Source organism: Delphinus delphis, chromosome 1, assembly GCF_949987515.2.
Source record: "Delphinus delphis chromosome 1, mDelDel1.2, whole genome shotgun sequence".
Taxonomy (NCBI): Eukaryota; Metazoa; Chordata; class Mammalia; order Artiodactyla; family Delphinidae; genus Delphinus; species Delphinus delphis.
Genome location: NC_082683.1, coordinates 83,301,711 through 83,328,104, shown reverse-complemented (window position 1 = coordinate 83,328,104; position 26,394 = coordinate 83,301,711). Strand labels below are relative to the sequence as shown.

The following is a 26,394-nucleotide window of genomic DNA, read 5'->3' as shown; positions in this document are numbered from 1 at the left end:
CCTCTGAAATTATGTTCGGCTTCCATTTCCCAGTACACTTTTCCCCTGGCCACTTGACTGAAGTAAAGCAGACACTCAATAGCCTCGTACCCTGTGATCTCAATTCGAAGATGTTTACCACATCAGCTCCTGGAGGGTAGGGATTGAACAGCTTTGTTACCTTTTCCCCACCGCCTGAATAATCTCTGATACTCTGTGGGCACTCAGTGACTTGGTTGAATGAATGCACGAAGTATCCCCTACATCCTCACGTCTTCTCCCTGCGAGGTAAGAAGCAGCCACGTGACACTGAAGGCCCTGCAGCTGTGGTTTTATACACTACTCTGGCCTTTGCCAAAACACGTAAGATCTCTCCATGCCTCTGTTTCCTCATCTAATAAAGGGAGTGGCTGGCACAGGTAATATCTAGAGTATCTGGCCAACATTTATGTTCATTTTAAGTGGAAACAATGTTTAGGATATTCTGTAATGTGAAAAGGTCAGAATTCAAAATTTTATCAATGATATGATTTAAATTGGCTGTAAAATTATGCACCATACTAATATAAAAGTTAATAATAGGGGAAACAGTTTGGCGTATACGGGCACTCTGTATTATCTTCATAATTTTAAAGTAAATGTTAAATTGCTCTAAAACAAAAAATTTCTTTTCAAAAAGCTGCTTGGCAATGAGATCAGATTATAAACCCCTTGAGGGCAGAGGCCTTGTTCGCCCTCATATTTGTTTACATAAAGCCTAGGACAATGCTTCACAGACAGTTGAGTCTGAGAGAAAATATTTTTGTGGATTTCAGATGACCACAAACACAGTATCTGACAGTCTTATGAGAACTGTGAAATACACTTTGTTGTATGAAAGCCCAGCTGGGCTTGATATAATCACGTGTCATAGAGGAATGGAGCCTTGGAGGAGGCTGAGAAGCATGTAGCTTTTTAAAATTTATTTATTATTTGAGAAGCTGAGAAGCTTAAAATTTATTTATTATTTGAGAAGCTGAGAAGCATGTAGCTTTTTAAAATTTATTTATTATTTATTTTTGGCTGCATTGGTCTTCGTTGCTGCACGTGGGCTTTCTCTAGTTGCTGTGCGTGGGCTTCTCGTTGCAGTGGTTTCTCTTCTTGCAGAGCACAGGCTCTAGGGCGCCCAGGCTTCAGTAGTTGTGGCGCGTGGGCTCAGTAGTTGTGGCATGCAGGCTCTAGAGCGCAGGCTCAGTAGTTGTGGCACATGAACTTGTTGCTCCTTGGCATGTGGGATCTTCCCAGACCAGGGCTTGAACCTGTGTCCCCTGCATTGGCAGGCGGGGTCTTAACCACTGCACCACCAGGGAAGTCCCAAGCATGTAGTTTTTTAAGGGATGCATCAGATGGGAAGTGAAAGAGGCCAGAGAGAGCACATGTAATTCAGACAAGCATATTTAATTATTTTATAATTGAAAAATTTGGAAGCCTGTGTAGCCAGGATTCTCAGTGGGAACAAAGATGGATGTTGGAGAGTGTGTGAAGTAGTAGTCGGCCCTTCATATCCACAGGTGCCGCACCTATGGATCCAACCAACTGCAGCCTGAAAATATATAGAACAAAGGATTCCAGAAAGTCCCCAAAAGCAAAACTTGAATTTGCCTGTGGGCCAGCAACTATTTACATAGCATTTACATTGTATTAGGTACTATGAGTAATAGATGATTTAAAGTATATGGAGGGTGTCTGTAGGTTATATGCAAATACTATGCCATTTTATATAAGGGACATGAGCATCCTCAGATTTTGGTATCTGAAGCGGGTCCTGGAACCAGTCCCCTGAGGATACGGAAGGATGAGTATAGATGTGCAAATATCGGCACATATCCAAAACTGGTTATAAATTATGATGTGATCATGTATATGGATTTTTAAAGTTTGAAAAAACATTGGAGTGAATATTGGGTTCCTCATTAAAATGATTTTATTACAAAAGTAAGGCTACTCATTAAACATCAATGATCATAAATTTCTCTGCCTCCAAAACCATTGATTATCTCTAAACTGCGTATATAATTCCAATCCTAAACAATTATCTTTATGAAAGATTAGACAATGACCAAAAAAATACGCATGGAGAAAATTACATTAAGGAAACATTAAAAAATTAACCATGGTCATTTTTTTGTGGGTAGACCATGGATCACATTTCTTTCATGTTTAGTTTAGTAAGCAGATTTTATTTCTATGATAAAAATAAAATTAACATTTAAAAAGTGTTTTTAATTTTAAGAGTTTACATAAAAAGATTGTTTTATTGTCAGCTTGTAATTTGAGCAATTAATATTGCAGATCTTTATGCACAAGAACATTTACAATCAGAGTTTTTTGAAGTGTTTAAGTGAAGATTTCCCGATTTCCCCTCTACTCCTCAAACATGTTCCTTCCTTGGTCTTCCCCATCTTATGATACAGGACTACCATTCTCCCATTTGTTCAAGCCAAAATCATAGAAAATCATCATTTATCAGGCTTTTCCCTTTACTTTCCCTCAAGTCTATCAATGTCCACTGTCAACTCTGCTTCTAAAATAAACCTTGAGGTCTTCCCTGGTGGCGCAGTGGTTAAGAATCTGCCTGCCAACGCAGAAGACACGGGTTCGAGCCCTGGTCTGGGAGGATCCCACATGCCAAGGAGCAACAAAGCCCGTGTGCCACAACTACTGAGCCTGCACTCTACAGCCTACGAGCCACAACTACTGAGCCCACGTGCCACAACTACTGAAGCCCACGCACCTAGAGCCCGTGCTCTGCAACAAGAGAAGCCACTGCTATGAGAAGCCCACGCACCACAACGAAGAGTAGCCCCCGCTCAGCGCAACTAGAGAAAGCCTACGTGCAGCAACAAAGACCCAACGCAGACAAAAATAAAAATAAATTAATTAAAAAAAAATACATCCTGAATATGTTCTTTTCTCTCCTTCTCTACTGTCAGCACTTTAGTCTGAACCAGCATTTTGCAAACTGTGAGTTGCAACCCACTGGTGAGTTATGAAATCAGTTTAATAGGTAACAAACAACCAGTATTTCTTCTTTTACAGTGAAATCGAATAGAAAATCTCAGGATGCATCACTCATGGTAAGAGTATTGTCTCATGAAATTTTTGTTTATGAATATGTGTTTATGTAATGAGTGACCATAAAAAATATGTTTCTTCTTGTGGACTGTAGTAAAAAAAATGTTTGAAAGCCTTCATGAGCCCCCCTCATTTCTCACCAGGATTGCTTAAAACCTGGAATGTTTATTCTAAGCATGATGAGAAGCCAACCATTTCACAATGGCCTAAAGGCCCAATGTGGTCTGCTGCCTATTTATCTCTCCCCATGTCTTATCTCTCTCCTCCTCCTAACAGTGCCCCAGTCACACTGGCTGCCTTTTTATTGAACACACCAAAGTATCCCCACCTCAGGGAATTTGCACCTGCTGTTTTCCTCTGCCTAGAATACTCTTCACAATACTTGCAGATTCTGCCTGGTCTTAGTGCAAGGGTCACCTCCACAGAGTGGACTTTCTAAAATGCCCCCAATCTCTCCTTTTATTTCTTTCTTAGCACTTTTGACTACCTGAAATTGCCTTGTATATTTATTTCTTTTCTTCAGACTTGTTTACTGCCATTTTCCAGCTGCTAGAATGTAAGTTCTAAGGTAGCAGACTTCCTTGCCTGCCTGTTCCCTGATGTATCTCTGAAGCCTGAAATAAATCCTGGTACATAGTAAGTGCTGGTGAAATGTTTTTTGATTGTGTGAATCACTATGTGTGAAACACTATGTGAGATCTGGGATCGAAGAGGGAAAGCACGCCCTACAGAGTCGCTTGACATACCATATGCTTTCCTGTTCCTTACCTCTCTACTCCCGTCCAGCTCTCTGTGGGCAAGGCCCCCAACAGTGTTGTTCACTGTCTGTATCCTCTGCCTTGCATGGTGTCTGGTACCTACAGAATAAATGTTTTTTATTTATTCGTGACCGAGATCATGAATTTGTGACGGCTCCAATTACACAGGATTGAATGATTTTCCAGCAGGTCTCTGAAGCATTGGTTAAACACCGAAAATGTACATATTTGGTTAGATCCGGGATAAGGATATTCAAGAGTTGAAACTAATGATTGGAGAGTCATGAAAGGGATAGACAATGAAGTGTAAACATCTTCCTTCTGGCTTCGCATTTTTAATAAAAACCTGAGGTCCCTTTCTAAAAAGAATGGTCCCAGGTTATGAAAGTTTTCCTTTTAGTCATTTTTAAAGAAAAATACTAACATAATGTCACATCCATTTTCTCTTCTATTCTTTAGAATATAAATTCTAATTAGTGTTTACAATTAGCTCATTACAATGCTAAGAAATCATTCACATTTTCCCCTAGAGCAATGCAGAGCTACTTCTTACATTCCTTTCTTCATGATACAGTGCCTTAGAGAATCCATCTACTGATTGAAAAATCTGGAGTGGTTCTTTACTATAGATAATTCCATCACCAGTCAGATAAGACCAATCAAGTTGCAGGAAACAAGTATACTACCCAACCAAGTCACAGACAATAAACACTGTCAGCATAATTCCCCCACCCCAGTTCATCCTGGCCTCTGCACAAAGTCCACCAAACAACTCCAGCAGCCCACACTCAGGGTCACTAAGAACACAGAAATCTTATGGAAAGTCCGATTACACAATACGGAGTCAATCAAGGTAATTGACCCATTGATGGTAACTGGCTCCTCAAAATAATTGGGTTCAGATTTTCAGATTTTTTGTTTTGGAGAGAAAGAAATAAATAACTTACTATTTACATTTTCATCAGTCACCTATTTTCCTTTCTGATATTTCATTGTGGGAAACAAAGAAAATGGGTTCCATATTTGGATACCACGATCAAGATGTTTACATCTTCCAAAGGTTAACACTAGGAAAAGCACTTTAAAAATTGGCTTGAAATATAGTGGGAAAGAACATCATTAAAACTTTATCTCTTTCCCCTAAAAATGCTGAAGCACTCAGCAAACATTATACTCAGCCTTTCTGGCTAGCTTCATTGATTGCAAGTGATACCATCTCCTCTTGCAAGTGAGGAAGGTAGAATCATAAACAAGGGGCCTCACTCAAGGGCATACAGTCACGATCAAAAGTAGAATCTAAGCCGGCTCCCCAAAACTTACACAACTTAAACCAATATACTAGAATTGCAGTCTGCCGGGTCTGCCATACCCTGGGCTAAACCCTAACCCTGATTCTAATTACCATTATCATAGAATTCGAAAGAAAAGGGGCCTTCAATTCCCAATTCAACTCCTCACTTTACAGATGAAAAAACAAATGCCAGTGAGGTGAAAGCACTTGGCTAAGATGGCTAGTGGTCGGTGGTAGAGCCAGAACTGGGATTCAGTTTTCCAGGCTCCCAGATGAAGTCCTTCCTCCACGTTACTCAAAAACATCAAAGTCTGTGCAGGAGGCTGAAGAGGGCTGAGCCCCCACAACTTGCCCAATCAGTGGAGGTGGGTGAACTAATTTTGACCTTTAGGCTGAGAGAAAACATAACAGCGTGGCTGTGGCTCAGAGGCTTACTCAGGATAGGAAGTTCTGAGATCCAGACGCAGGCAAGAATGGGCTTCTTCACCCCGGTTGTTCCAGGAACCCACTTTGCAATCTAGCCAGTGCTTAATAAATATTAAAATGATTCGATGAGCTTATTCCTCTCAGTTCTACCTGAACTCATTTGTCTGTTTTGTTTTGTGTTGGTAAAAAAAGAACCAGTACTTTTTTTTTTTTTTTTCTTTGCGGTACTCGGGTCTCTCACTGTCGTGGCCTCTCCCGTTGTGGAGCACAGGCTCCGGATGCGCAGGCTCAGCGGCCATGGCTCACGGGCCCAGCCGCTCCGCGGCATGTGGGATCTTCCCGGACCGGGGCACGAACCCGTGTCCCCTACATCGGCAGGCGGACTCTCAACCACTGCACCCCCAGGGAAGCCCGGAACCAGTACTCTTAATACGTGTCTCGAGCATGAGTAGGCGACAGATGTGTGAGCGGAAAGAGGCACAGCAAGTGCAAAGGCTTGTGGCTGGACGAGCGGGTGCTGGTCATGGTATCCAGCTGGTGGGGCTTGAGTAGATGGAGTTGGTTTAAGGAATTTAGACTTGGGAGTAGAGGAGGGCTGTGGCACAAATTGAAGCTGTGTTTTTAAATGTGTTGGTCAGTAGCAGGGGTGATGGATGAGCAGGGAGAGCGTGGAGTGGAAGAGACCGATCAGGAGACTACGGCAGTCCGGGAGGGAACCCCTTGGCGATTCATGAACTAAGACTGGAGCCCTAGCACAATCACTGCAGCCTCCCTGCCCCTGCTCCAGGACACGCCAGCTTCTGCTACACCCTTGGAACTTCTGCCCCTCCTCTCACCATCCAAAGACCAGCTCACCTGAGGAGTCAATCCCATTGCAAGGCTGCGCCCTCTCCAGGGGCCTGCAGCCAGACTCCATAGAAGGGCCTTGTTCTTTGGGCCTCTTACCATCATCTCTAGACCTTTCCCAAACTCTGGATGGCACTGGGCAGACACCATGGGGAGTAATGATTCATGAGGATGGAGTGGAGAGCCTGAATCAGTGACCGGTCAGGAACCTGGAACGCAGACACGAGGGGTCAAGGCAAGACTGTGGGTCCGAAATGAGAAAAGCAGTTGAAACCACACAGTGACAGTGAGGCACTTTGAGAGACATTTTCTTTCTCCCAGATTGAATTCTTCACGTTGCCGTTATGTGACACCCACCACAGGCTCCATTCTGCCCTTCCACTACCATACCTTCTCTTTCCTCATTCATGGCAAAAGACCCCAGACCTTACTTCCCCCTTTTCCGTCTCATCCACGACGTCCCCTAAGAGCTGCCTACTCTCCAACCTCCCGCTCAGTCCATGGCACCCCACATTCTGATGTCACAACCACTAGCATCTGTCACCTTTCAGTTCCACAGACCCATTCGTGAGTCACATTGAGTTTTTCTAATCTCTTTGGCTCTCCCTCTGCAATATTTATCAGATCTGGCCCATCTATTTTTTCTTCCTTGTCTTGGGCACACATCTGGCTTAACTAACCACTTTGTAGTTGCTTGGCTGGTTTCTCCATCACTAACCTATCTCTGTCCTCCCATTCACTGGACACTGAGAATCTCCCTCAAATGTTATTTCAATCACATGACCAAGCTTAGAGCTACTTCTGCTCCTTCCTAGTTGTTTTGTTCAAATTGAAGCTCTTACAAATATGACGCAAGAGTTGGAAGAAACATCAGAGATACTTCAAATGTTTTTACAGGTAAACTAAGATTCACAGAGATTAAGATACATCTTCTAGGGCTTCCCTGGTGGCGCAGTGGTTGAGAGTCTGCCTGCCAACGCAGGGGACACGGGTTCGAGCCCTGGTCTGGGAAGATCCCACATGCCGCGGAGCAACTAGGCCCATGAGCCACAACTACTGAGCCTGCGCATCTGGAGCTTGTGCTCTGCAACAAGAGAGGCCGCGACAGTGAGAGGCCCGCGCACCACGATGAAGAGTGGCCCCCGCTTGCTACAACTAGAGAAAGCCCTCGCAGAGAAACGAAGACCCAACACAGCCATAAATAAATAAATAAATAAAAAGATATCTCTTAAAAAAAAAAAAAAGATACATCTTCTTGGTTCCCTTAGGCTCTCAGGCACCTCGCTTTCCAAATTGCTCTTTTCCAATTTACAATTCAAACAAAATCCTACCCTCTTGTGTCGCATCCATTCATGCCTCCTTTCCGTCCACAGCACAGTAGACTTTAGAAACTGCTCATGATCTTCTAAAACCTCTCATGATGAGGCTACCTGACAACACTAATCATTCCAGGAAGTTGAATTGTTGGGCATAGTTTGGCTTTTGGTAACTACAACAGCTCTCAGGACATGGAGTTTCCTGCAGGCTCAGGCAGCCCACTAGGACCACTGCTCCACAAAGGTCACCTCCTCATTCCTGCGTCCACAGCAAGGCATCTGATTGTCCGCAGTGGGTGAAACACTGCTAAGATATGCTCTCTTGTATGTGCGCACACACACACACACACACACACACACACACAATATCCCTACATATAAACACATACATATAGAAAGGCATCTAAAATGAATAATGTACATATTTTATCTTAATATAGAAAAGACATTAAAATTCTTATACCACGTATAGGAATTTCACTATATTCATTTTTCTTGATAGGTTCATGTCACCCAATGCAGTGGACACGTACATAGCATTTTCTTATTCTTCTTATTCTCTGAAGTCCTTTCTCCTTCCTTTCCTGTGTCATTCTTTCCAAATTTTCATCTGTCCTTGAACTTTATCCTCAGCAGAAATGCAGCCCACCATTACTGACTTTTCCTTTCTCCCTACAAGTCACCTTCTTTGAAAGTTCTGCTCAGGTAATTTCTGGAGTGGTATAACCAAAGATTTGGGGAAAATAATAAAACTAGATGTGGCAGTAAAATTTAGCTGGGGGTAGATGAAAAGAGGAAGGGGCTGTTTAGCCAGGGCAGGGAGGACCTAGGAGCACTGTGCCAGAAGCAACAATGGGCTCATTGGGCAGAAGGGGGTACACAGGCCATAGGTGAAGAGCCTAATTTTGTGGGAGCATCCAGGAACATCTGTCAGATGATCAGTTACTCACATGAGCGAAAGTTGCAAATCTGCCATCATCGCTTATTTTGTATATGTTTAAGGACAATCAAAAGGGAGGGAAAGCAGTATGCAGGCTTTGATGAAGACTGGAAAATAGGAGAATAAAGGGTGTCTCATCTTTGAGACAGCCTGAGGTAGGGGAGAGAGCGCCCATTTCCACTTGCTTAGAGGACTTCTGAATCCTTGGAATTTTACCTGTGACCTGCCTCCACTGACAGCTGTGACTGCTATTTTAATTTTGAAATTCAGCTGTTCCTTTGCCAGTCCTGACACAACATTTTAGGCATGTTCTGAAGCATGACTCATGCTACTCTCCAAAGGCCAAACCACTTCAGTATTCTATTCAATTAGCGCTCTGCTTCCTGATCTACTGGATAGTCTCAGACCAAGATGCAACGTTAAGACCACAGGCAATTTGGGAAGGTAGGAATTCCAGCCAAGACATTTGGGAAAAACACTAAAGACCACAGGAGAGGCCTGAGGGACAAAGGGAAGGAGATTAAAAACATAATTGCCAAAGTCTTACTCAATCTAAAGGAGCCTATTGATTAGATAGCACCATTCCTTCCCTTAATAAGCAGGACTAAAATGTTTGCTGTGCCTTCTGATTTGCTACAAGGCTGGGGCCTCGGGGGGGGGGGGGGGGGGGGGGGGGAGGGGGGGGAAGGGAGGAAAGGAGGGAGGGAAGGGGGTAAACTAGCTCTACAAGCATCATGAAGAGTGAATATTAACGTTAGGATTCAGATGCTAGGAGAGATGATTGGATGTGAGAAAAGTAATTTTTATCACCCATTAATTATTATTCAAGCGTACACCTTGTAGACTCAAACTTTTGCACTAAATAATTGTGATTTTATTTTTTTCACAAAATACAAAGCTTTGCACCACATTATTAGTAGTGTTCTAACACAAGAAAATCCCAGTGTTTTCATTGGGGGGTGGGTTTGGAGTGATTTATATATAGGATATTGATTTTATACATTCTTAAAATAATAAAATTGTCATGACAAAGTAATGCCAACCTTGTATAACATGCAGATTATTGCTTAGAACTTGCATATACTTTAAAATGGCACACATACAAAGTATACAAACATTTCAAAATTTTAAGGGAAATACCTAAAGATGTCCACTAACCCCTCCAAAGCACCACCAGAAACAAAACAAGAATACTAAGTTGCTATTTTAATATCTGATAAATCTGAGTAACACTGATTTGTAAATTACCAAGTCTTACATTCTGTAAATAAAAGTTCTTCAGCCTTATGGAAGTACATTAGAAGGTGTGTTCTCAAAGGTAATAAATGTATTTTGAAAGACTTCTAAAATCTTTGACAATTAAATATTAATGTGATATATTCTCAGAGAAAAATTGTGTATCACTATAGCTGTCACATTTACTTCAGGTTTCAAGTAACTTTTTCAAATTAAATCTATGTCTAAAAGTTATCATTACAAAATCAAATAATTACCCCCAAATCTCATAACTCATCCCAGTTACAAGTTAGTAAGAGTATTATCTGTGCAAAAATTCCTTGAGTAAAAAGTAGACATAATCGTATTAGAAGCAAACCAAGCAAGAAACAGAAAAATATAGGGCATATTTTATTTAGTTATATTTTTATGCTTCATTAACCAAGAAGTGGCAAATACCTTAATGCACACTTAATTACAGAAAGAATTACATAAAGATATAAAGGAAAAAACATACAGATAATAATTAACGAGTTTTCAGCCAGAGGTATTTTTATCTTTGAGATTTAGAATTTTTTTTTTTTTTTTTTTGGTCTTAAATATCGGGCCTGATTTCAAAACTGTCTACTGCTTACAGGGAATCAGTGTAAACATTTTCAATGCAAACAAACCAATCTTTACCTTCACTGCCACCCAAAATATCTTCCAAAGAAAGGTATGACCTTATCAAAGCTAACAGAGATAGTTAAGAGGTCTGGGCTAAAAAGGGACAGGGCTCAAATCCTTGGGTGTTGTACTTTGGAAAACACCCTGAGTAATCCACTCGCTATAAGCTTGTTTTTAAAAGAAACAGGACCATAACTGAGTTTGCTTGATGAACGAGGACTCAGTAATGCTGCCACAGGCCAGCACACCCTCCTCATAACACACAGCTACCTCGGTTCCTCCTCTGCCTGTCAGAGGGTCTGAGGAAGAACATTTAGATAGTTTACATGCTTGCAATGAATCCCCAGCTGAAACATGTTATAAAGCTCTTATTGCTAAGCCAGTTTAAGAAAGAGACTACAGGTGTTTCTCAATAAAACCATAACATTATAAGCTTTGCTTGGTGTTGTAAATAAGTATTATTAAATGTTAAGTGGCTTCCTATAGCCTCTTAATAAATTATGGTTTGTTCACTACTGAAACTTACTGCAATGTTTTTGGGGGTTTTTTTTCAATGAAAGAACACACTTGCGAACTTTTAAATTTGCCACAATAGACTGGCAAGCTTACAGGTATGGGGAGGTCTCAAAAGTTGACATAGAAAGGTGTTAGTATAAAGGAGGGAGGTGCTGATGAAGTCTTTAGGGTATTAGGAGGAAGAGATGGAAGGCTCAAGGGATTCAGAGAGAAAACTTCTGGATTGAAGGAGGAGCATCATGGCTCTTAAGGGCAAATCAGTCATGCTGTCTCCTCCAACCCCAGGTCCTGCTGGCTTTTCCTTGTTCTCACACATATCACACGTGTTTTTCAAGTCAGGATTCACTTTCAGTAGGTTTAGTGTGTCTATTGTCAACCTGCTGTGGTTAAGGCTGGGAAGGTGTGTGTGTGTGCCCCAGGCCTCTCAGCACAGGAGGGGTCTCGCTGCTGTGCTGGTTTGTACCTGTTGAGACATACTGTACCACACTTCTGATAAAATTATACCAGTTCGCTTCTTATGGAATCCAAAACACATAAATACATAGTCTTCTATGACGTATAACTGATGATGTCAACAATGACATGGAATTTTCAATTTCATCCAACAGATTAAACCACTTAAAGCCAATTCAAATGTATATTTACATATTTGGAGTGAAGAGTAACCTAGAAACTGAAATTTGTTCAAACACTTATTTTAATAGTGTCTTTTGGAACATGTTTATTTTCCTTAAAAATGAAGCAGAACAAACATGAATATTACAACACATTTTTCCCCTGTATATCTCCATGAGAAGAATATTTCTAAATACATGATAAAAACTGGTGTAACCAACAGTAAAGGGAAGAACCATTCTCCAAATGCCCAATGCACCTCAGAGAAAGCATACAATTTAAAAACTGATACTTTTAGCAAAATTTTGATTTGAGTCAAATAGGTTATTAAAATTTAGAAAAGAATTTGATTCAAACACCTATAAACTAGGTAGTTTCTAAAACTAGTCCTTTACAACAGTACTGGGTCATCCACAGTATATCAGTCACTCTTAGGAATGGTGAGGACATTATTTCTCTTAACATACGGCTAATCCATGAAATACCAAAACGAACAGTTGGAATAAAAATTACATTTCAACTTACTATGATGTATCAAGACAATTTAAGCAGGAGTTCATTTCTTTGCATTCAGATATAACTCCATATTGTTTTAAGTAAATGCAAATAATATTCATTAAAAAGATCTTAGGCACAATAATGCAGACGCTATAAACTAAAGCTCATAATTTCTAAATTCTCCCAAATAAAATATCTAATGCAGTTTATGATCTTGCATGTTATTTGTTGATTTTCATTCATTTTCAAAATTTTGTAAGAATTTTTATTTTCTAGAGTACTACACGTTCAGAGAACATCTTTATAGTTACAGGTTGTCACTGATCTTTTTCTACAAAAATAGAGTTGCTTAAAAATTTATACCAATTTGCTTTCATTTTCTATAAATATTTTAAGTTGTTAAATATCAGAATGCCTAATAGAATCATTTAAATTAATCCATGTAGTCAAAATATTTAATACGTAAAATGTGTAGCAAAAGTTTGTCATTTAATAAATGAAAAAATTCATCATTTAACAAATGAAATGTTCTGTCTTTAACTACTTGTATCTTACGTAGGTGGATACAATCACAGAACAGCAAAGTATAGCTCCTGTAAAGATCTGCCTTCAAGTAGCATGGCAGCTTGCAGTGTCTTTTTCATTTCATGTCTGTTTTGTGAGGAAATGCATAGAAACTACTTTTGGATATTAAATCTGGATATTAAATTAACTATCGTGCAGCCAGCTTAAAATAAGAATTGCTGACTAAGGGAATAACAAACTTTAGTTCAACACATTGATATTTTAATTACACTTACTTAGTGAGGGGTTATACTGCAGAAAGGTGCTGTTGGTGAAAGTAAAAATGAAGTTTTAAGCATGAAATAACTATAAAAATGGAAATTGCTATATTGAAACTCACTAATATATAGCTTTATATTGTCTTCCTTTTTTTTTTTTTGCGGTACGCGGGCCTCTCACTGTTGTGGCCTCTCCCGTTGCGGAGCACAGGCTCCGGATGCACAGGCTCAGGGGCCATGGCTTATGGGCCCAGCCGCTCCGCGGCATGTGGGATCTTCCCGGACCAGGGCACGAACCCGTGTCCCCTGCATCGGCAGGCGGACTCTCAACCACTGCGCCACCAGGGAAGCCCTATATTGTCTTCCTTTTGATGGTGGGTTTAAAATCTGTGTTCAGAAGCTACAGAAATATCCAAAGTCAAAAATATTTCAAGTTTTGTTTCTTCCTAAAGGAATGAATTTCCAAAATAGTTTTCTAATATAAATGTTTTCCTTTTAAAAAGCCATTTTTCTTGCAAAAGAGCAAGAAAAGAACAAGATAAAGCCACGTGCTTTCCTACCCCTGCTAAACAACCAATACCTGTTTAAGTGCCTATGTGTAGAAGGCACTAAATTTAGTAACAAATTATCAATGTAATATTAGCAGATTTAAAAACAAATACCTATATTTTATATTACTTTAATTAAGTCTTTCAAAAATAAGTGTACCTGGTATAAGCCAATCAATTTCAATTTTTCATTTAGTTACTGACCGAGATCTCAATTACCTTCTTCAAATGTTCTACAATGTATCAGGCCCCATCTGCATGGGACAGCCAAATCAATCAAATCAGAAGTCCTGAAATATCCAGCTAGCCTCCCTTCATCATCATAACATGGACAATAAGAGTAAGTCACACATTCTCCTTCAAACGGAATGAATTAGATCTTCTGGTTTGGGTTCAACTAAATTCTAGTATTTACCGCTGATTAATTTTTTTCCTTAGGTAAGGATGATCATTAAAGTACTTGAGAAAAATAAATAAAGGCAATAATAGCTAACTATATAATTCTATATTTGGGTTGTAAGGACCAAAGCAAACACAAACATACCCACAAACAGAAAAAATAAGTCACCAGTCATTTATCCTCAGATAAAGCAATAATATTGATAATCAGAATGCTTGGATTAAATTATCTATTGTTTTCCTATCCTTTAGGAAAGACACAAATTCAAAGCACTCAAAGTGCTGGTTAAGCAAAAGCATGGGTGTAAATTGTGAGTAAAACATGAATACTGATTTTGTTTTGTAGCCTTGGTCTCATCAAGAAGAGGCCTACCTTAGGAGCATGATAAATACATATTGCATGAGATTTTGGTGCTGATGTTGGGTTCTGAACTCAGGGGAGGTTTTGCAAATAGAAATAATATATTTTTCATAGAAAAAGTGCAAGGGGTGCAGATAGAGACAGCAGTGTTAAAGCTTTTTTCTTAATGATTCCTCCTAGTAGCCCAAATAGTCATCTAGAACATGCATGTTTAGGAGGAAGAATTCATCTCTTAAGGAGCTCTATTAGATTGGTCTTAAGCTTTACTACAAAAGAAAAAAGCAATAATTTGAAAAAATGTTTAAAATAGAAATAATAAAGTGATGTCAGAAAAATCTGAAAATGCAAGAAATATTTCCCATAAGTTAACTAATTAAAGATTCCCCAAATAAGCAAAATACTTCATTATTAGTAGATGACAGCATATCTAAATGAAAAAGACATCACTTCTAATAGCCTAAGAAAAAGAACATTTCAACAATTTGGAAATTAAACACTACACAGGTACTGACAGCCATAGTAAGAAATGAGTGCAATACAACAAAATGTGGAGAGCTATCTACAGATTTTAAAGCAGTTCCCATTCTTTCAGCAAAATCGGTGACATAAAACCAAGTGCACCAAATTAGCAAAGTCATGTTTTCACAGAGAAAAATACCAATGCTGGTTAACAGGTTTCTAAAAAGATTCACCACCATATTTATACATTTTTATTTAAATCTTTAAGATTTTATCCATGCTTATAATGCCGAAGAATATCAGAAAATAAATCTTCAGATAAAAACTAAATTTTAGTTTCTCTTTTCTAACAGTTAGGAAAAAAAGGACATTGAAACCAAGAATAACAAGTATAATTAATAAAGAAGCACAAGAACATGCCAAGAATTCAACCTATCAGAAGATATAATGTGGGTAATCACGAAGTATGCTTATCAATAGCCCACTTTTAGTCAAGTTTTCCATTCTGAAGACTCTTTTTGGCTTTCTCTTGTCTTATGAGAGAGATGACTTTGATGCACCCCTTTGAAATTTTGATCATCCACATGACATTCATTACATCCAAAACAACACAAGTAGAGATCCAGGAACACTGAATTAAAAATCCAAGCCTCAGGTAGGCTTCCGTTCCTAACACAGAGTAAATGTAGCCATAAAAAGGAGGTATGGAGGCAATCCGCACTATGAAGAACACCACAGTCATGAGTATTCCATTGATGACATTAGCTTTGGAAAACTTAGGATACTTCAGAGCCTCAAAGAACCACCTGGGAAAAAAATTAAAGAAACATCACATTTATTCTGTATCTCTGAGGATTAACAATTTCTAGTTTTTCATTTTTATTTTTTTTAAATATTTACCAATCCCATTTTATTTTTTATTTATTTATTTTTTTTGCGGTACGTGGGCCTCTCACTGTTGTGGCCTCTCCCGTTGCGGAGCACAGGCTCCGGATGCGCAGGCTCAGCGGCCATGGCTCACGGGCCCAGACGCTCCACGGCATGTGGGATCTTCCCGGACCGGGGCACGAACCCGTGTCCCCCGCATCGGCAGGCGGACTCCCAACCACTGCGCCACCAGGGAAGCCCCTAGTTTTTCATTTTTAAAACTCAGAACACCCCCCTAAGATTTATGTGGCAAGACAAAAGGCCTAGAATGGTCAACATAATACTGAAAAAGAATAAAGCTGATAGATTAACTTTCAAGACCTACTATAAAGCTACAATAATCAAGACAGCACGGCATTGGTAAAAGAACAGACAGACAGGCCAATGGAACAGAATAGAGAGCCCATAGACAGACCCACACAAATATACTCAATTGACTTTTGATAATGGTGTAAAGGTGATTCAGTGGAGGAAAAACACTCTTTTTAACAAACAGTGCTGGAACAATTAGACATCCATATTGCAGAAAAATAAACCTAGGCAGAGACCTCACATCTTACACAAAAATTACCTTGAAATGGACCACAGACTTAAAAGTAAAATGCAAAACTGTGAAACTTCTAGAAAAAAAACAGGAAAAAATCTGCATGATCTTGGGTTTGATGATAGTATTTTAGATATAATACCAAAAGCACGATCCATAGAAAAAAATATAAGTTGGACTTTGCTAAAATTAAAAACTTGCTCTGTGAGAGGCACTGTCAAAAGAAAATGAAAAGACATCCAAACACAGGGAGAGATTGTTTACTGAATACATATATGATAAGGCACTTATATCCAAAATATATAAAGAACTCTTAAAGCTCAGCAATAAAGAAACAACCTAATTAAAACATGGGGAAAAGATCTTAAACACCTCATCAGAGAAGATAAACAAAAGGAAAAAAAGCATATAAAAAGATACTAAAAATCATTTGTCATTAGCAAAATGTAAATTAAAACAATGACATGCTTCTACATATCTATTAGAATGACTAAAATCTGAAAATCTGACAATACCAATTGCTGGCAAAGATGTGGAACAATACGAACACTCATTCATTGTTGGTGGGGATGCAAAATGGTGAAGTCACTTCAAAAGACAGCATTGCAGTTATAATGCTAAACATATTCATAGCACACAATCCAACAATCACACTTCCAGGTATTTTTTCAATTGATTTAAAAATATATGTCCACACAAAAACCTGCATGCAAGTGTTTACACCAGCCGTATTCATAATTGCCCCAAACTAGAAGCAACCAAAATGTTATAGGTTGCTTCATAATGTTATTCACAATGTAGTACGTGAATGGATAAGTAAATTGTGGTATGTACATACAATTAAATGCTATTCAGCGATAAAAAAGAACAAACTATCAATTCATGTAACACCATGGGTGAATCTTAAATGCATATTGATAAATCAAAGAAGCCGATCTGAAAAATGCTACCTACTGTATGCTTCCATTTATATGACATTCTGGAAAAAGCAAAACTATAAAGACAAAAAAACAGATCAGCGGCTGCCAGAGGTTCAGGGAGAGCAGGAGAGGGTAGAATAGGTGAAACACAGGCAATATTTTAGGGTAGTGAAACAATTTTGTATGATACTGTAGTGGGGGATATATGACATTATGCATTTGTCAAAACCCATGGAACAGATGAAGAGTGTATGCAAATTTTTAAAAAATCAATAGGAGGTTGGGGCATGCCAGGCAGAATGTAGCCTGTGACAAAAGAATCTAACTGCATTCCAAATACATGACATAACCTCACTGGAGGGAGTGGGGTAAAAATAGGTGACCTAAGTAACTTTGAAAATGAATTAAGACCATAAGACTAAAGACAAAAGAAACTGTACATAGGCACTTTGCTCTAGCTGGTAAAATTGTTATCTCATGGGGGAAGAGGTTAACAATTCTGAAACCATTATACATGTATACTGGTATTTAACAAATAAGTAAATTTGTCTGATGGTGAAGTGGGAACCAGATTTCTCATTGTGGGACTGGAAGGTTACAGATAATTGAGTGCAAAAGATTAGATTGATCCACATGATACTGGATTAGAGCTGGAAACTTCAGTATAAACTCATGCTTAGTTTAATACATATATACAGGTGGACATATATAGAAATAATTATAGATATGTGTGTATACACAGGTTAGTACATTTCCAAGTTGTCAGCTGGGAGGGCATAGAAACAATGATGCCCCAGTAGCAATGAGCACACCCAGGGCCCATATTTTGGTTTCTAATACCATTGTCCAATAAAAGAAAACAAGACTCCTTGAGAAATGGCTGATTCTAGCACTGGGACAGAGAATACACAATATAAATCTAGAGTATTTTTTTAGTATCAGAAAATAAAGAAGTGCTCCAAAAAAGATGATGAAGTTATGTCAAAGGGACACAGAAGACGACTGAAAGAGCTCCCAATGGCAAACGTTGTAACAATTTGAACAAAATAAGTAATGTAGTATTGGATTCAAACTCAAAGTATAAAATAAATATCCGTGAAGCCACGGTAATATAAATGAATGAATGAGTGAATGAATAGGGGAGAAAAGGTAAATATCCTGTACAGAATAATTGCAAATAAGTTATGTAGATATTGCACCCTCAAAGAGGTGAAGCATAACTCCCCGCTCTTCAAGGGGGGACTTCGTTACAGAGTTCAGTATAGACGGCAGGTGGGGTGGAAACAGTTAACTTTAAGAACTCTTACAAACCCTGCCTCAGCCAGGTGAACAAGGGAAACAACAGTGGCAATCCATGTTTATGCAGGTAGAGTCCTGATATCATGTGATGAGAGCGGCACTTTACCTCTGTGGTCTTCCTCCAAAAACCCCATAACCTCAGGCTAATCATGAGAAAAACATCAGACAAACCCAAATTGAGAAATATTCTACGAAACAGCTGACCAGGACTCCTCAAAACTGACAAGGTCATCAAAAACAACGGAAGTCTGAGAAACTATCACAACCAGGAGTCTGAGACGTGACAACTAAATCCAACGTAGTATCCCGGATGGGATCCTGGGGCAGAAAAAGGACATTAGGTAAAAACTGAGGAAATCTGAAAATACTATGACCTTTAGTTAATAATAATGTATCAATATTTGTTCATTAATTATGACAAATGTACCATACAAATGTAAATATTAACAATAGGAGAATCTGAGTGTGGGGTATATGGGAACCCTCTGAATCATCCTTGAAACTTTTCTAGAAGTCTAAAATTATTCTTAAGTAAAAAGCTTATTTTAAAAAAATTTAGTATTTGCTGTATTCTACTTTTTCCTCCTCAAAAAAAACTATCTTGCCTAATGTTACCTCATTATATTTTAGAGGTTAAGTTGTAAATGTAGTAAAATGTGTCCATGTATCTTAATATTCAATTTGACAGAATTAGTCATGACTAAGCTAGAAATTGCTCAACTTCAGAAACTAAAAATTAACTGTTAAAAAAACCTTAAAATATTTTTCAGAGATATTAAAATATCAAACAGAAATAATTTGTAGGATAAGACGGGTATTACAATTTATAAGTATGTGTAGGGTGAAAAGAGAAGGGCTAAATTATTCAACACAGTTAAAAACAAACTATTTAGAGAGTAATGCTCAAATTAATAAAATAGTATCACAAATAGGAAAAATGTCACTAAAGAAGTAAAGTCAACATCTTTTGCTCTATCCAGATCTCCTATCCTCCAGACTTCTCTACTCCAAAGATTTCCCCTCTGACCCTCAGCCATTCCTTTCTTTGACTACATGGTGGTCTTGGGTTTAATCAGAAATGCTATACCTCAAATAACCCATCCCCTTCTAAGCACAACTCGTAGTACCCCATATTTCTCTTTACCCAATTCCACCTAAATCTCTTTTTTGACCTCCACTCCCAAATCCCTCACTACCAGCCTTTGATTCACTTCCTTTCCTACCTACTGGAACTCAGTTACCTTCAGAACACACATCGGCACCCTCAGTTCTCTTGCCCCTTCATCCATCACACTCACGCTGCCTATCCCCAGCTTCTCATCAGGCCAGCTTTCCTTAGGCAGAGTATAGAGGGAAGGTGGGTACTGTATTCTGCAGTCAGAAGGCCCAGGTTCAAACCTGCTTCTGCCACTTAGCAGCTGTGTGGTCTTACCTCTCTGTTATTGACCTCTATGTCTCAGTTTGATCCCTACAAAATGGGGATAATGATAGCACCTCCCTTATACCATGAAGCTGTTTTGACACATAAGAACTCCCCTGTACTAGGAGCTCAATTAATAGCTATTATTACTCACTAATATTGATGTTAACATAAATAGCACAAATGTAACTTAAAGAGCTCTGAATTTCAACTGAATTCTCAAATTTGCTTGGCATTCCTTTTACTTAACTCCACATTCTCCATAGAATTGCTCCCCAACCTCTGTCTCACAAATCAAGTCACTTCCCTTCCTTATTCACTTCTACTTCTCAATTCCATCAGAGGAACTGGCCTCTTCTACTACTAAGGTATTTGAGTCCATCAAATGAATTCCTCAAACTCTGACCCCAAGGCCTCAAATCTTCTTTTCAAGCACCTTTTTCTCTATATTCAGATGAAGAGGTTTCTCTCCAAGGCCAATTGCTTCTGTACCCATGCTCTGTGACTTTAGGCCATCAATTATCCCCTTTCCCTTGCTCCATCCAGTTCCCCATGTATAGGTTGATTCTTTCTTCTCTCTTACCAACATGCCCGATTCTTTCTAATCCAAAAAATCTCTCCTTCTGTTTTTCTTCCCTATTAAACTCTTAAAAAGAGAAGTCAACAGTGTATTCACAGACATTCTGGCTATACTTCACAACCCAGTACAATATGATTGCATTCCCCTACAAAAGAAATTGATCACCAGTGGCATCCCCATAACCAAGACAGTGGATTCATCTCAGCCTTCATCCCAGGTGACCTTTCTATAGCATACGACACTGCCAACCATCATACTTGCTTTCTCCTCTCCCGATACTGTTTTCTCTTGATTCCCTACCTATACTTTTTCTGTCTCCGTTTCCTCTGCCTGTCCCTTAAATATTTGTGCTTCCCAGGCACACTCCCTTCCATATGCTCTATCACGGCCATTTTATACATTCCCATGGGCTTAAAGGGGTTCAGAACAAGCTTCCCAAAATGTGCCACTTTGGCATGCAGAATATTTTGAGCTGAAAGCAACTAAGACCCAGCAGACTCAAGAAAAACTCCTACATCTCCCTGAATTACCTGAAACAATTTAGATAGGTGTCCTGGCCCACAAAGAGCTATTACCAAGAGATAACTTTTTATCTGAATGATCTATCTGTATGGCAGGACAAACATCTAATTTCCAAACATCTGCTCTTCTTCTCGTCCTGTGAATCACCCTCCTACGTGCAGCCCCTATCCCACTCCTTAGCTCAAGACGGCTTATGAGCCTCTACTGCCCGGCTTGTCCTTGGGTCTCATTGTCCTGTGGGACTCTCACATATATGTAATTAAATGTTTTTCTTCTGTTAACCTGCCTTATGTCACACTGATTATTAGACCCACCAAAGAACCTTGATGAGTAGAGGAAAAATTCTTCCTCCTCGAAGGCTCAAACACCCTGACAGAAATCTCTGGTTTCAAGTCCTCTCTTAAGTTCTACTTGTAGTTCCATATTTCTCATTTATTGCTGAGCATCCTCACCTGACAAACCACCAATTCTCAAATATGCCTAAAACCCAACATGCATAAAAACAATACTCCACTCTTTGCCTAACATCCCTTTCCTCCATGACCACCACCACAGAAAACTCCCATTATGAATCAGTGGGATCACCATTGCCTTAGTCATCCAAGTCAGAAACCTGGAGTCACCCTAGATTGTTCCTAGTCTGGAAGCAAGCCCGATCCATTTTATCTCCTAAGATTCTTCCTAATCCTTCCCCGACTCATTCCATTCCACCTTCTGCCATTATAATTTTTGGTCCTCGGTGTCTCTTACCTAGATGACTGCAATAACCCAACTGGTCTCCCTTAACTCTACATTTCTAGCCTTTTCTCTTCGATGCCACAAGTCCTACATTACATTTAGCCTAGACTACTTCCTGTTCTCCGGCACTTTATGCATTTTCCAAATTTTTCGTTGTCTGGAAAGGTGATTATCTAAAAATCTAGACTTTAAGAACTTGTGCTTTGGCTTTACTGTACAATCACTGCATTTATCTTCGGCCAATTTTCCCACGTGACTGGTGCCTGATCTTTAAGCCAGTCTCTTTCAAAGGAAATAACTCACATATTAATTCAAGTCGAAATAATATTTATATAATTGTCCTTATCTTTCTCTCTCATGTCAGAAGGACCACTTATTTTATTGGAATCTACCTCTTCTTACCTAATGAGAACACCCCTTCATTCCAACAAATAAAGGCTAACAGTTTGGGAATATATGTGTTGATGCCGAGAGGGAGAGGAGCAGAAGAAAGCAAGAAGACATGCAGGTGGGATGGAAGGAGAGAGGGAAAACACTGTCTTTCACCACCATCCACAGTTATTACTTAGATGGGTAAAGAAGAAAAGACACCGAGGACCAAAAATTATAATGACAGCAGGTGGAGTGGAATAAGTCGGGGAAGGATTAGGAAGTATATTAGGAGATAAAATGGATTGGGCTTGCTTCCAGACTAGGAACAGTCTAGGGTGACTCCAGGTTTCTGACTTGGATGACTAAGTCAACGGTGATCCCACTGATTCATAATGGGAGTTTTCTGTGGTGGTGGTCATGGAGGAAAGGGAGGTTAGGCAAAGAGTAGGGTATTGGTTTTATGCATGTTGCGTTTTAGGCATACTTGATTGTATGTGTGTGTAATCCTCCCCAACCCCACAGAGAAAACTCTGTCTTTGGTCATTTAGCACTTCTTCCTCCTCCAGCTCTTCTAAAGGGACTTGGAGCTTTTGATTAAGTTCCCTGGGAGTTAATTGTGCAGAGTGCGGTAGTAAGCACATGCAGTGTAAAAACAAGGCATTAGCAGGTATAATTCACATTTGGAAAGAGGAGAGAGGGCTACTTTCAGGTAGAGAAACAAAGAAAAAAAAGAGGATGTGAGCAAAGGATCCATCCCCCTATATGGTACCGGTTTGGTGACTTTTAGGAGTTGAGAGTCAGAAGTGTGAGCTTTTGGGAAAGCTACAGGGTCCAGGAGATACTGTGAGTTCAAGAGGAATGAAGAGACTTTTAAGAAGTGCTGCTGTAACAAACTGGACCTTTGTTGACATCCTTGGAAAAACTCCAATAAGGATTTACATGTTGTACTGTTGCTGGGACTCTACATGGAGACTGGGTCGTGAGCTGACCCCTGGGTTTTATCTTGGTTGCAAATGTAATTCTTTCATGCATGTGAACACTGTATTTAACAAATATTAACTCTGGAAATTTAGGAGTTCGAAAACTTAATTTTAGAAAAGTTGTCCTCCATCCCAATATTATTCTGGCTCCCCTTCTACTTCTAAACTTTTCCTTTATTGTATCTACTCTTCCTTCTCTTACTTCTCGATTCTAGACATTCAACTTTACACCTTTTAAACACCATCTTTTCTCATGGCTTCAAATGTAATCTCTATCTGATCATTTCAAAATGCCTCTCTACCTCTTACTACATTTCCACTCAGATGCTCTGTTTGTCCTCTAACGCAGCATCTCCAAAGCAAACTCATCATCTTCCCGCCTATTCTTCCTAATCCTCATCTTTTTCATTCTTCTAAGTCCAATGTAGAAAATATCTTAAATTTGTCTTTTTTCCTCTATCTCTAATTTCTTATTACCAATTTCACTTTTTCTACCCTCAAAAACCTTTATTCCATCATATCTACTCTATCATGACTGCCTAATTTGGGCTCCTATTTATTTCCTGGACTAATGAAATTACACCAGTCATTCACACAACTAAGAGCTGTATGTTAACCTTCTAACCCAAGCTTTTGCCTTTCATCTTACCATCTATCCCACAAATACCCAAAACTAGAATTACTCAGTGTTATTTTCAGAATGTCTTTCTCCACTAGAATACATTCTCACTGTCCACTGGTCAAGTTCAATCAGCTTTCCCTGGCATTCAACACCCTCTCTATCCACTATCCTCCTAAGACATACTCTTTGATCCTACAAGTCTATGAAGTTTCTCTTTCACATGGCATGTTTATTCCACTTTTCAAAACCTTATGTTCATGCCTTTCTCCCTTCTCCCTTTCCCATCCACTTCTTAAAAAAATCCTAAAACATTTAAGAATGTGTCCCAATTTCTCTTTGAAGCCTTGCATGACTAACATCAATCAATAATAGGTCTCAAAACGTGATTCATGGGCCCCTGAGACTTTTGGGGGAGTCTACAAGGGAAAACTATTTTCATAATGATACTAAAATATTATCTGCCTTTCTCATTGTGCTGACTTCTATTCCGATGGTGTAAAGTACTGATGGATAAGACCATTGGCATCTTAGCACAAATCATAGCAGTGGTACAAAATGGTACTAGTCGCCATTGTAATCTATGCCACATATTTGCAGTTAAAAACAAAAAAAGAGGGGTTGAGTGGAGAAGTTTCACTTAAGAATGTCCTGTATGAAGCAGTAAGAATGATTAATTATATTAAATCATGTGTTTTGAGTACATGTCTTTTTAATATTCTGTGATAAAATGGGAAGTACACACAAAGCACAGTTGTCTGGAAGAAAAACTCTTGGATAGCCTCTGAAGAGTTAAAAACTTTTCTGATGAGGTCAGTAATGGGTTTTTAAAAAAATATTTATCTAATAAATGTATCAGCATTTATCATAAGACCTACATAACTCAGTGAACCAATATTTTCTAAATGACCAAGGCATAATGACACAAAATTATGTATGCATAAAAGATTCGAAGTACAAGACAGACCAATGGATTTGAATATAACAGTGTATCAAAAGTCCACTGATAAGGTTTCAGATTCCACATTTAACTAATCTTTAAGAAACTACCTCTTGGTATATTTTGGTGTAGTATTAAAGCAGGATATCAACAATTATTTGAAAAGGCTACTAAAATACTCCTTTACCTACTACACTGTTAACCCTGAGAGTTAGATTTTTTTATATGCTTCAACCAAAATAACATTTCACAACAGACTGAAAACAGAACCAAACTTGAGAATCCAGCTGAATTCTATCATGCTAGACATTAAAAAGATTTGCAAAAAATGTACAACACTGTTCCCACGAAAAATTTTTCATTTTGGCAATGTAGTTTATTTTTCACAAAAATTACATTAACATGAAATATTATTGTTAATAGTAAATGACCTAATAAATATTTTTAAATGTTTCAGTTTTAATTTCCAATCTGGTAAATATCCATAGCTATCAGCCTATAGGAAGTAAGAGTTCATTGAGGTCCTCAATAATTTACGAGATCAACAAGTCTGAGAATGGTTGTTTTAAACCATTAATAACAGCACTTTTCTTCTTGCCCTTTTTCACACAATGTCTTATTTTACTAGCTCTTTATTTTGTATTATTAAGTCCTATTTTCTCAAACATAGACATGACACCAGACACTCTAGTGAAGCTCCCTGAGGCAGGGACTGGAACATTTAGGTACTGGGAAGGTATTCAATAAATACTGAAGGAACATATTAAGGAGCATAGGTACAAGTTTTTATAAGGTATTTAACCTTAACAGCAATTCGAAAATATGTCCTCATAACAGTTAAGGGCATTTAGGCAAAAGAAGTTACCACCATTAAATTACTTTTTACAAAAAGAAACCTGAGGCATGGGTATAACTCAGCAGCTGAAAATTAACTGAAGCCCAGGTGTCTAACCTTTGTACCCCACCACATGCATCCCATGTGTCTTCTTAAAGTATACAAAGCTCTAAAATAGAGAGAACATAAAAATATCACAAACTAAAGAAAACAATTAAACTATGGAAAACTCTAACAGTACTTAAGTAGCTGTGCTAAATTTTGTCATAATCTCGTTGCTGTTCCATTATACCATTTCTTGCTCATATTCCAACCCCACTTCTCAATTTTTTAATTTACAAAAACTTGAAGCTTTTAAATAAAGGTATAGCATAGCTTTTTACTACAAAATTAAAGAATAAGTTAAACTCTCTAATATTATGATTTTTCAAAAAGAGCTTCAAACAGAAACAAATTAAAGTTCCTTTACGTGTCAAGGTTAATTTTCTCCTGCTTCAAAATCTCAAATCTGAATCATCTTCAGGAGACAGACATTGCTAAAGCTTAACTGATCACCGCTTGGGACTCATTCATTCAAAAGCAATTAAACGGCTACTATGTGCCAGACAATGTGTGGATGCTGAACCATGCAAAGTTCAACAAAGTTTGGCTCTTGACCTAATGAAACGCAGAGATAAATAAGAAACAGGAAAAAGAGAAAGAGAACTTTACAATAATTTAATTTATTAACATAATGGTATAACTGTGTGTCACTATTATGGAAGCACGGGTGAGAGACACCCAGCCCAGCCTGGAAGAGGTGGGGTTTCGTGATGGAAATGACCCTTGGGCTGAGTCATGAAGGATGAGCAAGGAGCCAGGAGGCCTTTCTAGCACAGGGACAAGTTGGGGTGAGAGGAGATTTCTGAGGAGGAATATGGCAGAAAGAGAGAAGATAGCTCTACTTGGAGAGCTTTCTGCATCACGTTA

At 38.8% G+C, this 26,394-nt stretch overlaps 1 protein-coding gene across 5 annotated transcripts in view; it reads right to left on the bottom strand.

Annotated features, from left to right (window-relative positions):
• Nucleotides 1-14,659: 14,659 nt before the first annotated feature.
• TLCD4 (TLC domain containing 4) overlaps nt 14,660-26,394 on the bottom strand; it is a 101,135-nt gene continuing 89,400 nt past the window's right edge. For all 5 annotated transcript variants that reach the window (XM_060025985.1, XM_060025993.1, XM_060025977.2 and 2 more), the window contains one exon: nt 14,660-15,535. In XM_060025985.1, the coding sequence (XP_059881968.1) occupies nt 15,217-15,535 (319 nt within the window). In that variant the 3' untranslated portion in view covers nt 14,660-15,216. The remainder of the gene's footprint in view (nt 15,536-26,394) is intronic.